The sequence below is a fragment of the Malaclemys terrapin genome, chromosome 1 (genome assembly GCF_027887155.1).
Source record: "Malaclemys terrapin pileata isolate rMalTer1 chromosome 1, rMalTer1.hap1, whole genome shotgun sequence".
Classification (NCBI taxonomy): Eukaryota; Metazoa; Chordata; order Testudines; family Emydidae; genus Malaclemys; species Malaclemys terrapin.
The window spans coordinates 216,880,933-216,895,647 of record NC_071505.1 but is presented as its reverse complement, the minus strand read 5'-3'; the positions used below and the strand labels follow the sequence as shown (position 1 = coordinate 216,895,647).

General features: G+C 42.7%; 1 protein-coding gene across 3 annotated transcripts in view; it reads left to right on the top strand.

Moving 5' to 3' along the window:
- GRPR (gastrin releasing peptide receptor) overlaps positions 1-13,861 on the top strand; it is a 41,189-nt gene extending 27,328 nt beyond the window's left edge. For all 3 annotated transcript variants that reach the window (XM_054007075.1, XM_054007067.1, XM_054007083.1), the window contains exons 2-3: positions 1,393-1,744; positions 7,014-13,861. In XM_054007075.1, coding sequence (XP_053863050.1) covers positions 1,393-1,744; positions 7,014-7,406 — 745 coding nt within the window. In that variant the 3' untranslated portion in view covers positions 7,407-13,861. The remainder of the gene's footprint in view (positions 1-1,392; positions 1,745-7,013) is intronic.
- The last annotated feature ends 854 nt before the right edge of the window (positions 13,862-14,715 follow it).

The following is a 14,715-nucleotide window of genomic DNA, read 5'->3' as shown; positions in this document are numbered from 1 at the left end:
AAAAAATGGTTACTCATCTTCTCATAATTGTTGTTCTTCAGGATGTTTGTAGGCATGTGTCCATTACACGACCCACCCTCCTTTCCTGATGCATCAGAGCCTACTATCGGTTCCGGTGTGAAGGAACTGAAGGGGGGAGGGAGCAACTCCACCCTTTATAGCCTTGCTTCAGAGTATGAGGAGCCCATCAGTGGGCAGAGCCACTCATATGGGTACCAGTAAGGAAAACTCTCCAGCACCGGTGCATGTGATACACAGGCACCTAAAGTGTAATGGACATATACAACACACCTCGAAGAACAGTTATGAGAAAGTGAGTCGCCATTTATGTTTTATTCTATGATGACCACTTAGCCCCTAGCTCCGTAAGGATTCATTTTCCATATAATCTTTTAAAAGGGGATTGGGCAAATAAAAATATCTAGATTTTAAGTATAGAATGGAATATAAATTCCATTATCATGAGTCTGATTAATAGAATAATACTGTATAAAACCTATAGATATTATTTCCTAAATGTCATCTCTTACTTCTAATTTATACTTTAAATATATTTATGAACTGTGAATTTTTAAATGCACCGATTTCAATCTGGAGTTCTTTTTACATGTGGCTATTTTGTTATATGGGTTTTTCATTCTACATATGAGCTTCAAATATATTTTGCTTGTGTGCTGAATTGGAAATTCACACTTTTAAAAAAGTTTGAAATTCTGGAAGGAAAAAGTGTACAGAAACACAAAAGCTGTTTTGCATATTTACATAATGTAGCATACAATTTCTTTCTTCATAACTTGTCTTCTATAAATCACCACATTCTATTTAATCTAGATACAATTAATTATGGACAAATGGAAATTGTGTCCTAGATCACACCTAAGTAATTAAAAGAAGTAGAATGTCTGTTACAATTTTGAAAACACAAGGTCTGAGTTTCAGAAGTGCTGTGTACCCTCAACTCCAAAAGAAGTCACCAGCAGCTTTTACAAACTCTTTAAGCAATATCTAGTCTAGTTTCCTTGAACAATACTGAATGAAGTTTTATACTTGCAGTAGTAGTATCATGGTGTTTATGCTTTAAAAGTACACTCATTTATTTTACTTCCTCTTAATGCCATTTGTACACATACATGGATTTCAGAATATCTCCGTACATGTTCAAAATCAGTACACCTGAAATTGAATTAACTGGTGACAAGTTGAGCTGATTGCAAAATTTCAGAAATGTTAAAAACTTCAACCAGCACCAGTTGAAAACCGTTGTTGGGATTTTTGGAAATGAAAAGGGAAATCAGTGAAAGATTGGACAAAGATAAATTTGACCCAGTATGACTCAGTATGACTGATTGTTCAACGTCATAGTTATTAACAGTTCTTTCTCTTTGCTCTTAGGTATAAAGCGATAGTGAGGCCAATGGATATCCAAGCCCCTCATGCGCTGATGAAGATTTGTATGAAAGCTGCTATGATCTGGATTTTATCCATGCTGCTTGCCATTCCTGAAGTTGTGTTTTCTGACTTGCACCCTTTCTATGACAGAGACACTAACAAAACATTCATCAGCTGTGCCCCTTACCCACATTCTGATGGGCTACATCCAAAAATTCATTCAATGGCATCATTTCTGATCTTTTACATCATTCCTCTATCGGTCATTTCAGTGTATTACTACTTCATTGCTAAAAATTTGATCCGGAGTGCTTACAACATACCTGTGGAAGGAAACATACATGTTCAGAAACAGGTATGAATTTATTTTTATTTGAAAGTACATTACCCTCGTGGATGTTGGAATGACATGAAGTTTGTACCATGTATAGAGAAACTTAGGCCTGGTCTACACTAGAGGGGGTGTCGATGTAAGATACGCAACTTCAGCTACGGGAATACCGTAGCTGAAGTCGACATATCTTATTCTGACTTACCTCCCGTCCTCACAGCGCGCGATTGACGGCCGCGGCTCTCCCGTCGACTCCACTACTGCTGCTCGCTCCGGTGGAGTTCCGGAGTCGATGGGGAGCGCATTCGGGGATCGATATATCGCGTCTTAACGATACGTGATATATCGATCCCCGATAAATCTATCACTACCCGCCGATACGGCAGGTAGTCTGGACGTACACTTACACTGGGAGAGTGTGGATCTCTGTTTCCATTTAGTGGCTGGAAATGTGTGAATCTACTATTGCTTCCAGCTAAGGTATCCACTTAAGGTATGTTTATACTGGAGATGGACTACCAGCTCAGGTAAACATACCCTTCATAGCTTTGATCAAGATAGAGGACTAAAAATAACAGTATCCATGGGGGCACAAACAGTGAGCTGGGCTAGCTGCCCCAAGAACAATCCTGTCTGAAACCCTTGACATGTACTTGGGGGACTAGTTGCTTGCACCAGTGTGGCTCCACTCCTATTTTTAGCACACTAGGTTGATCAGAGCAAGCACAGATATGTCTCCTCGAGCTGGAAATACCCTTCCAGCTCCAGTATGCTGCTACCCTTAGATCTTGTCTAAATGAGAAAGTTACACTTCTTTAACTTGAATTGCTTTTAAACCGTTTTAAATTAGTACAACCCCCGTGTGGACTTTCCTATTTCAGTTAACATGTGGATTATTTCAGTCTGCCTTAAACTGATTCCTGCAGGATTTCAAGTAAACTAACGTAAGCCATGATTAAACTGAAATAAGTGTCAGTACAGGGGTTTGCACCAGTTTCAATAAATCAGTTTAAATCCTCATCTTAAATTGAGCTGGTGCAACTTTCTCATGTAGGTAAGCCCGTGCTACTTTAGCACAATCAGTAGAGGCCCACGCTTTTATGTTTTAGGCTCTAAGTCTGCTGGTAGCCTGAGTGCGGTCAGTTGTACAAACAATGACTTTACCCTCTATCAGTAACAAACCTAACTGAATTTCTTGAACCTTTAGAAATTTTCCCATCACTAGTTATCAGGTAGCACCACATGGGTGGAAAGATGTGCTTTCAGCATATTAAAAAGAACTTCTCTTACATTACTTTTGAATGTTTATAAGTCTTTCTCCCACCACTCCCACCTTTCTGCCTGTTTGATGACTGATTTGATTACCCACTAAAGTGCACTAGAAGTATAAAGAGTCACTTCTCGTCTGTCCTTTCCCCTAAAGGTTTGTATACAGCATTATAAAGATAGCAAAAAGTAAGTCTGCTCCAGCAGTCAGTCAATGATTTCACTCCTGCAGTGCATTCAATAGTGATAGGTCTCTGTCTTAGATAAGTGATATTGATTTCTTTATTGCATTGTTTCCTTTCTTCCTAGTGCAGATGTGGGCCACAATAGCTTCAGTATCAAATTAAAGATACATTAAAAATATATATGTACAGTTCACTCATGGAGAGATTTATCCCACAGGGTTTAATTTACAGTTAGATCTTTGGGGACATTTGACTGTCATCTGGTACATGTCAATCTTTTCTGAATTCAATAGCTAATTTTCAGCTTATGCAATTAAAGGAACACAAAATAAAGTCATGACGTGCTATGCCAATGTTCTGTTGCCTGCTTCGTGCTTGCTTCTATCATGAGAAAAGATCTGCTTTTTGTGACCAGCTTAATTCTCAATTTACTTATAGTGCTTTGGGATTTGACTATCTGACTCAAATCTTCCATGTGAGTAATGAGAATATAGCATTTGCCACATTGGAACAGAGCACAAAAAGTCTCAAATCTTGCCTCAAGTAGTGGCAAACAGTACATAATGATTGTTCAGTGCTATACATAAGGGGTCTGAAAAGGAGTGGCTGATCAGACTTTGATACACTTTCTAAACATTTATACCTCAAATGAGACCCATCTAACTCTCCTTCAATTTTACAAGGATGAGAGCTGGGATTCTGAATATGACTACTCAGCAAAAACTGTGCACGGGCTAGTCTATACCAGTGTTTCTCAACCAGGGGTACGTATACCATTGGGCAGGGGAGGGCAAACTACGGCCCGTGGGCCAGATCTGGCCCATCAGGGCTTTCAATCTGGCCCACGGGATTACCAGCCCCGTGGCAAAGTGGAGCTAAGGCAGGCTCCCTGTCTGCCCTGGCCCCGTCCCTGTCCTGGAAGCGGCTGGCACCATGTCCCTGAGTGAGGGGGCAGAGGGCTCCGTGTGCTGCCCTCGCCTGCAGGCACCGCCCTCCGCAGCTCCCATTGGCTAGGAACGGGGAACCACGGCCAATGGGAGCTTTGGGGGTGTATCTGCAGGCAAAGGCAGCACGCAGCAGAGCACCTGCCCCACCCCACCCCCAGGAGCCAATGCCGGACATGCTGGCTACTTCCAGGAGCAGCGCAGGGCCAGGGCAGGCAGGGAGCCTGACTTAGCCCCACTGCACACCACTGCCACCATGGAGCCACTTGAGATAAGTGGCGCTGGGCCGGAGCCAGCACCCCAAACACCTCCTTCACCCTGCACTCTGCACCCTCCACCCTGCATCCCAACCCCCTGCCGCACCCCTCCTGCATCCCAACCCCCTGTCTTGAACCCCCTCCCACACTCTGCACCCCCCCTACACCCCAACCCCCTGCCATGAGCCCCCGCCGCACCCTCTACTCTGCACCCCTCCTGCACCCCAACTCCCTGCCCTGAGCCCTCTCCTGCAACCCGCACCCCTCCTGCACCCCAACCCCCTGCCCTGAGCCCCCGCTACACCCTGTACTCCACACCCCTCCTGCACCCCAACTCCCTGCCCTGAGCCCCTTCCTGCACACCGCGCCCTCTTCCCCTACAACCTGCACTCCCTCTCGCACTCCAACCCCCTGCCCCAGCCCTACATTCATGGCCCTGCATACAATTTCCCCACCCAGATGTGGCCCTAGGGCCAAAAACTTTTCCCTCCCCTGCTCTTGGGGGTACGCAGAGGACTTCCAGGGGGTACATCAACTCATCTAGATATTTGGCTAGTTTTACAACAGGCTACATAAAAAGCACTGGTGAAGTCAGTACAAACTAAAATTTCATACAGACAATGACTTGTTTATACTGCTCTGTATGCTATACACTGAAATGTAAGTACAATATCTATATTCTAATTGATTTATTTTAGAATTATATGGCAAAATGAGAAAGTAAACAATTTTTCAGTAATAGTGTGCTGTGATACTTTTGTATTTTTATGTCTGATTTTGTAAGCAAGTAGTTTTAAAGTGTGGTGAAACTTGGGGGTACGCAAGACAAATCAGACGCCTGAAAAGGGTACAGTAGTCTAGAAAGATTGAGGACCACTAGTCTATCCAAGATAGCAGGTAACAAAAGCAGTGAGGACACCTCAGCAACAATTTGAGAGCAGGTAGTGAGAGCCCAGCATGGACCCTGGGTATGTAACCAGCTTGCTAGCCCATGCTGTGCTGTCTTCATTGATATTGTTGCCTACACCAGCTGGAGTCAGGCATGGGTAATTGAGCCCGTGCACAGCTTTTGCTATGTAGGCATACCCACAGTTTGAGCTCTCACCCTTCTCAACTGAAGCAATCAGAACCGAGCCCATTACTCTGCAAGGGCCTGCATGTGCCCAGCTGCTGCACGAATATGGAAGAGCGCGGTGGCCACAAGTGGTGTTCACAACTTCAAGACTTACATGCAGAGCAAGTGGAGCTAGTGGCAAGAGCCACTCTAAGCAGGGTGGGGAGGAGGTAGGGCATGCCCACAAAGCAGTGTGCACACAGCAGCCTCTTAAGGCAAGTGGTAGTGCACTGTCTGTGCCAGCAAGTTCCAGGAGGCATTGCCTCTCCCATGATGCAATACTGTCTAGAGGTTCCCTGGGTGGAGCAGCTGTGTCTTCCTCTTTTGGATGGTGGGTCCCTCTAAGGTCTTGTCTACTCTAGGAAGATAGATATGTTTGTAGAATGAGAGAGAGCGAGAGAACACATTGTATCACCCTAGTGCAGACTGGGCACGTTGTAGCTTTACTTCGATTTAGCTGCTTGAGGGAACCCTAGGGTCCCCCTCAGGATTTCCCCTTAAGGTTCATCTTCACTCTCTAAATCAATGTAAAACCACAGCTTGCCCTGTCTGTGTAACACGTTAACTATCATATGGTAAAAATACAGCTTTTCCTAGTGTAGGCCAGGCCTCAGGGCATTTGTCCTTTCATCGCACCTCGGCCTTCACCCATCATGGTCTGAGCTGGAAGATTGGGACAGTCATTTCTGAGATGGGCCCTGTGACAGGTTGTGGGTTCTGTCTGTGCAATTTACAAATGGTGGATAATATTATTAAATTGTATCATGACATTTCTGTGTCCCAGAAAGCCTATATGTATGTGGATCCATCAATGTTGACAGAACATGCATCTGGTACTCACTAGATGAAGGACAATGGGGAATACTTAACATTAATGATGGCTGTTTGAGCATACAAAAGTTAACCTAAAGAGTGACTGTAACTTAGGGGAAAGCCATTTTTATCCATCTTCTCTGAGGGGAGGGTTTTTCTGGAGAAAAGTTACCAAGCATAGAACAAAGAAACTCAGGTGAGTAGGAGGGGTTTAAATAAGGAAATATACAAAAAGCCTGGAGGAGGAGAAAGGAAGGCTACAGGAGCTGGGGAAGAAGATTCCATGAAGGAGAAACAATGATTCTGCCTGCCGGCATTATATATGTGTATGTATACCACATGGCCCCAAGTGGTAACATATTTGCGCTCTGTGCAGTGTGCTAGGTAGCCCCTACCATGGCTAATAAGTTGCTGATTCTTGGATTTCTATAGATCATGCTGGGGTTAGTGATACTCAGTCACTGAGCATTAGTTGACCTGAGTTTTATCTTTAGGATAGAGGAGACAATTTAGTTGTTTGGTTTTTTACTTTTTGGGGAGCTGACTCACTCAGTGCTAAAGTCCCATCCAGTCCAGACTCCCCTGCATTCACTGTCTCATTCCCCCCTCCCCATCCACTCCCTTGTGACAGGAAAAGTAATTAGCTTCCAATTTCCCATCTGTTGCCAAAGTGAGGAACATTTGCTAATCTACTTTTCTCTTTGTTCTTTTCAGATCGATTCACGGAAGCGTCTGGCCAAGACAGTGCTGGTGTTTGTGTGCCTCTTTGCTTTCTGCTGGCTTCCGAATCACATCATCTATTTATACCGGTCCTACCATTATTCAGAGGTAGACACCTCAGTGCTGCACTTCATCACCAGCATCTGTGCTCGAATCCTGGCCTTTGCTAACTCTTGCGTAAACCCTTTCGCGCTCTACTTGCTCAGCAAAAGTTTTAGGAAACAGTTCAACAACCAGCTGTTGTGCTGCAGAACCCGTCTCCTCATCAGGTCCCAAAGCATGGGCAGAAGTACCACTCGAATGACCTCCCTCAAGAGCACCAACCATTCAGTGGCCACGTTCAGCCTCATCAACGGCAACCACATCTGTAACGAAGGCTGTGTATAGGGTACATGGCAGGGACAGCTTTGGAAATGGTTGCGCAGTGTAGATAGCATGGCTGCCTGCTCTGCTTTGCGGGGATAGTGAGTACCATACATGCATAGAGAAAGCAACTGCATACAAGAACTTCCAGGTACTTTAGGGCCTGACACCGTCGTAGTGAACACCTCATGTGATGTGCTGAATGCCTTTATTGTCCACCGATTTAACGAGAGTTGAGTGCACTCAGCCCCTATAAGATCAGGCCTTCATTGGCTTGGAGTCAAATCTTGAAGTCCATAGTTTTGCCTCAGTTCTGACTCAGGCAGACTCCAACCACAGTCACATAAAAACGGTGTAAGGGATTCAAGATTTGTCCCATTGTTTGCAGAAACAACTTCATGGGTTTGTTTGTTTTTCTGTCTTGTTTTTTGGCTGAAGTAAACTCATCTAAATGAGAGCGACCCTTTTAAAAAAAGTTAAGTGTTGACTATTTCCTAGAACTGTCAACTATTTATAAATGTTTTGAATACAGTATTCATAGTGTAAAAAGATTTTAACAGTATTTACTGGGGTGTGCTGGCCCCATCTGAAATGAGTAGTATCTTGTACACTATCAATGTGAAAGCAGTAACATTTGAATAAATGTGAGTTAGAAGAAGTTTACAGTTTGAGTGTGCGCATTTTGCCATATTGCAGAGGAAAAAGCACAGCACTTTGAGAGTTACTGACTACTCTGCTCTTCTCTTTGGGGTGCAAAATAATGGGGAGTTACATTATTAAATGTGTAATACAGAATTTTAGTTGTGTTTGATTAAAGATGAACAACAAATGTCAAATGAAGCACAGAAGTTCTTCATGGGGATGTATTGTAATATGGGGGTGTACAGTGAATGCCATTAAAAACTCAGGGCCTGGCCTCAAACCAATTACAGCAGCTTTATACCTGTATCTCCACTGAAATCATAAAACTGGTGGAGAATCAGGCCTTCAGTATTTTCCACTGCCTAGTGGTTGTGGCACCATGGCATCCATTATTCTCAGAATAGGAAGATAATGTGCTACAGTCACTGCAGATTCCAAACCCTGCTTTAACATAAGGCAAAATCCAATTCCCATTGAAATAACTGTGATACGGATCGAGCTGTACAGTTATAAACCTCTTAAAACAAACTGGTGCAAATGAGAGCAGAATTTGACCCTTGGAACAGTGAATGCTGAGTTAATGGTGCACCTTGTTGGGGCAGGGGGTATCAAAGACAAAGAGAGAATGAAACCAGCAAAACTTGGTGGTAAATTTGTATTGAAAATGCAAAAATATAATGTATTAGTTGGGATATAATCAGACCAAAACCTCCCAGTGCCCACTGAATTCAGTAGGAGGTGCCTGCCTGCCTCCAAGGGCAGACATTGGATGTTCAGCAGTTCACGGGTTGGTTTCCTTCTGTTGGTTTCAGTAGTTTCAGTCTACGAGAGTGTGTGTCCTCTGAATTTTAGTTAGTGGGTTATATTAACTCAGCATTCACAGCTGTAGAAACTAGTTTTGCCTGGTTTAGATGTGAAACCATAGATTGTCCTGGGATCTCATGACTAGGGTCTCATGACTAGGGGCCTACCAAATTCATGGCCATGAAAAACGCATCACAGACCATGAAATCTGATCTCCCCCCGTGAAATCTGGTCTTTTGTGTGCTTTTACCCTATACTATACAGATTTCACGGGGGAGATCAGTGTTTCTCAATTTGAGGGTCCTGACCCAAAAGGGAGTTGTAGAGAGGTCACAAGGTTAGCTTAGGGGGGTCATGGTATTGCCACCCTTATTTCTGCACTGCCTTCAGAGCTGGGCAGCCAGAGAGTGGCAGCTATTGGCTGCGAAGCCAGTTCTGAAGGCAGCTCCCCACTAGCAGCAGTGCCTAAGTAAGGGTGGCAATACCATACCATGTCATCTTTACTTCTGCGCTGCTGCTGGCGGTGGCTCTGCCTTCAGAGCGGGGCTCCCGGCCAGCAGCCACCACTCTCCAGCTGCCCTGCTCTGAAGGCAGCACTGCCGCTAGTAGCAGCACAGAAGTAAGGGTAGCAGTACCTCAACCCTCCCTACAATAACCTTGCGACCCCTCCCCCCCAACTCCTTTTTGGGTCAGGACTCCTACAATTACAACACTGTGAAATTTCAGATTTAAATAGCTGAAATCATGAAATGTATTATTTTTAAAATCCTATGACTGTGAAATTGACTAAAATGAACCGTGAATTTGTAGGGCCCTACTCATGAGATTGGGCCCAGGTTTGGGAGCCTTTGAGAGACTCTGGCTTGCCTTTCAAGCAGTTCAGAAAATCCCAAATGAGAGGAATATATGTGGTTTTGGATTTTGCAATGAATATTTTCCATGCTCTAGTACAATGGTGGGCAACCTGTGGCCCGCGGGCTGCAGCAAACCAGAGCCACTGGGAGCTGCGGGCGGCCGTGCCTGTGGATGGTCAATGTAAACACTGTCTCACGGTCTGCCAGCGGATTACCCTGATGGGCTAACCGTCCGCAGGCACGGCCACCCACAGCTCGCAGTGACTCTGGTTTGCTGTTCCTGGCCACTGGGAGCCGTGGGCAGCCATGCCTGCGGACAGTCAATGTAAACACTGTCTTGTGGTCTGCCAGCAGATTACCCTGATGGGGTGAGTGCGGCCCATGGGCTGCAGGTTGCCCACCACTGCTCTAGTAATTAAGTAAATTCAACCAATGTGAATTAGTAAACATGATGATTAAACTGTTTAGGGCTTAACTGATGTTGAGTAGTACCTTGCAGCATAAGTAGTCCCACTGACATCAGATGGACCTACTTGTAGATCAGGGTACTACTTAGGCCTTGTCTACACTACGGAGGGAGATCGATCTAAGTTATGCAACTTCAGCTATGTGAATAACGTAGCTAAAGTTGATGTCCTTAGATCTGCTTACTGCGATGTCAACTAGAGACGCTCTCCCATCGACTCCCCTTGCGTTTCTCGTTCAGTTGGAGAACGGGAGTCGACGGGAGAGTGATCTGGGGTCGATTTAGCAGGCCTTCACTAGACACGCTAAATTGACTGCCGATGCATCGATCGCCACGCGTTGATCGCCCGGTAAGTGTAGACAAGCACTTAATGTGAATAACCCATTAGAGTCTGGTACTAACTGACTATTGTTAGTTTTCACCTTTCTACTGCAAGTACAGGTACTGAGATCTATGAGGGCGGCAGTGGAGAGATTTGCTGTTCTGATTTAAAAAGTGCTTTCCTCAAAATGCAAATAGCAGCTAACTGTTTGTTCTTCAAAAGCAAATGCGCTAATTTTGGTGCACCAGATAGATGGGATAGTACAGAGAAAGAAGAGAGTTCTTTCTAGTTACAAATTCATGTATGACAGTCTGTTACTGTATTCTCCTGATGACTCAATTTTGTTCCTCACTTCTAAAGCTGGTCAAAGGTGTGTGTGTGTGTGTGTGTGTGTTTCTGCTGAAAATTTCAACTTTTCATCAAAAATTTGAAAACCTTAAAAAGTGTTTGGTTTTTTGCAACCGAAAACCAAAATATTTTGGATAAAAACTGAAAAGGTTTGGTAGAAAAAAAATCAGTCTTTGGTTTTCTGCCAAAAATATTTCAGAAAGCTTCTATTTTCCTCAAAATAGTCTCCTTTAGTCAAAAATCCAGTTTTCCATTGAAAAAAGCTTTGATGGAAAATTTGCAGATAGCAAAGAATTGAATTGGGCTGGCCCAGACAGATTTCTCAAATGTGTTTTCTTGGAAATTTGCAAAGAATTTTTTTTTTATAGCAGACAAAGAACGAATTTTCTCTGCAGCCTTCTTGCCAGTCTGAAACTGGCATTTGTTTTTGGCCCATCACTTCACTAAAGTAGCAGAAAAACACAGCCTACGACATCAGGAAAGACACAGACTTTGAGAGGGTTTGTTTGTTTGTTTGTTTGTTTGTTTGTTTGTTTGTTTGTTTGTTTTTAAGGACGATGAAATATTTGGGGTTGTATTTTTTATAGTTTATTACTTGTCTCATTTCCCCAGTTTCAAAAACATGATGCAATTTGTCACAGAACTACAAAGGTTTGAATCCTGATCTCATTGAAATCAATAGCAATTTTACTATTGATTTCAGTAAGACCATGGATTTGGCCCAAGATGTAGTCTCAGGAAATTTGTTTTTGTTTTTTGTTTTGCTTTTTTAAAAACAAATGGGACTTTAGAAACAATCGGCACTAAATAGCATACATCAGGCCGAACTATTGCTTAATCAGACTGTAATGCTTTACACAGCAGAGGAGTTTTGCCTTTGACTTCAGTGGGGCCAGGGCCAGGATTTCAGTTTAAAATTGCATTGGCTTAGAATTATTCTTTTAGAATTGTTCATAAGAAAAACACCAGAAACAATCTAAAAAGTCAAGAAAACCTCTGCAATTGAAAGGTACAAATCCAGCTCTCTCATTCACCATGCAGCTCTGCACCAATATTGCAATTGTAACCCAGTGTTTCTAAATATTGTATTAGGTCAAATATGTAATTATAGACCCTCAAATATTTGTGCTGCATGGCAACAATAACTAAACAAGCATATGGTGGAATATAAATGTGATATTATTGAACCCAAATATTTATTTTGAGCAGAAAAGATTGCCATTTATTCTGAGCAGTGACTTCTAACTTTTCATTTAAAGGAAGTTTTTTAACCTAGCAAGGAAACAGGAAATATTGCATATTGATAAACATATAGGCAATTTTCATAATTAATTTGATCAGCATGGAAGTAAAGCTATGGCCATAGAATAGAAAGATGACATTTTCCATGCATGATTTGGCAAAAGATACTTCCATTATTGCTTGTGCCTCTGACCCTCTGATAAAAAAATCCAATTTTAGAGCAGAAAATCTGTGTTTATTCCATGAGAAAAAACTGTCTTTCAGTCTAGCTCTGGTTTGGCCTCTAAAGGCATGAAATTCATTGCTGCCTATCTGAGCAATAAGCAAGCCATTGAATGTTGAATGTTTTGTTATTATTGCCAGTGTTATCCATCATTATCACAGTGAGGCTTAGAGTACAGGTTCTGTGGAGCCACATAAGATGTGCCTATATAATTTTTTAAAACGTTGTTTAACCCATATATAGTAATGGTCAAGAGAAAAGAGGCAACTGTTCTGGGATGCAGATGAATATACAGAGGACATCATTTAAAAATTGAATGCTTACCGCACCTCTACGGCAGTATCTGTGATAAACCCTACACTTCATCCAATTTCTAATGGTACCACTGTATATAATCTCTCATGATAAAACACATATTACTTAGCCAAGAGAGATTTACTTATTACTTAGCCAAGACAGCCATAAGAGATTGCAGTTTAAAAGGTAGTTGATTTGAGGGTCACTTAAATCTGTATTTAGAATCAGAAAAATACACAATTTGCCATTACTGTGAGGATGTGGTTGGCCAAGTATTTGTATTTTGGTTTATGGGTCAGTTTCTGCTTTTGGTTACACCAGTACTAGTCACACAAATGTAATTAAGGCTGGTTCAGGGCTATACACTCTAGACCACATTTTGCTTTCTGTTATGACAATATAACTGACCTGGCCCGGGATTTATAAGACTGACCCAGCCTCAGTTACATTAATCAGTGCCAATCATACTAACAGAAACCACATGGCCTTTAAATTACTAGAACTAGATGTGGAATCTGAGATATAGAAATTTAGTATCGTTTTAAGCCCCCAATTCTACAAAGGTGTTCACACGTTTAACTTAAGGCACATGCACAGGTGTTTGCAGGATCCGGACCTTAGAAATGATACTGTATTGAATCAGAACATATACCACCATTTGTAGAACAATTTGATAGATCAGTGTTAATCTTTCTATGTTACATTTCATAATGATTAGTTCACTGGGAATTATAAGTCTGTGTTGTGCCACAGTTAGCAAAGAGACTTTTTTACAAGTCTCTATAAAATCACATTCAAAACCTCTCATTATTTTAAAGTATATAGTTGCTTGTTTCTGGAAATAGCTACTTTATATAATGCATGTGATTAGTTTGCTTGAATATTTACAATAAGTGGAGCCATGATGGTAGAATTCCTGTGGAATTATGGATTAAATCTATTTTAGTATAAATGAATTAATTATACTTCAGGCTAATTAATGATGAATATCCTCTCGCTAAGAAGTGTTGCTGTTTATTTGCAAGACAAGTCAGACTCTAGGGCCCGCACAGTATATTGATTTGAATGAATTTTGTATATTTGTGAGCACTTTTCCCCCTGGAGGCAGATAAGAGGGCTATTGATAACCAGACCATCACTGGACATAAGCATTCAGTTACAGGGACGTGTTTTCTCTTATTGTTGCTTTTTACTGGAAAGTGAATGTGAGAAATCCATGCACCGAGAGGCAGACTGATGGCGTGTCTACACAGTGGGGTAATGTGCACGATGGGGATGTGATTTCTAAAGCTCATTAACATGATGTGCATTAATTGGTCTGTGTAGATCCTGCAGGTGCGCACTAAAGATTCCCTAGTGCACTTTAGTGGACTACATTAAAGCGTACTAAGGAGCCTTTAGTGCACACCAGCAGCGTTTATACAGACCAATGAATGTGCAACATGCTAAGGAGCTTTAGAAATCACCCCTCATGTAGTGCGCCTTTTCCAACTGTGTAGATAAGCCCTAAGAATGATCAGAATATTCAGCTCTTATGAAGCACTATTTCTCCTTAGAGCACAAAGGAAGTTTTCATTGTTCTCATTTTACACTTGGTAAAACTGAGGCACCGACAGGTGAAATCACTTGCCTAAGATTACCATTGATCTCAAAGGCCACCATCAAAGTTCAGAGACCACATGTGTAAAATGAATTTGTTAACCACAAAGCCAGCTATGCCTTGTAACTTTCCTAAAGCCATGTTGTGGCCAGTTTGTGACTGCCCCTTAACCAGGTGTGAGGAGGAGGGATTGAGCAAGGAGCTTCCCTCACCCTTCAGCTGTCTATGTGAGGGCCTGTCAGGTTCAGCCTGTGCTCAAAGAGGCAACTCCTTTGCTATGGCCCTCGAGTGGAAGGCTTATGGACCCACCCCCAGTCTGCCAGGGCTGCAGCCACCTAAAAAAAGGTTGGGTAGGGGAGAACTCTGGAGTGAGCACTCATTATTCCTACAGACACATTGAGGGGATCAGAAACATGAGGCTAGACAACTCTGGTGAGTTACATGCCTACCTCAGCCCCACAGTGCTTATATCTTTGCCCTCTGCACCAAAAGCTGGGGTGAAAAGCGGGCTGCAACATCTTGCCTCAGGCCAGTG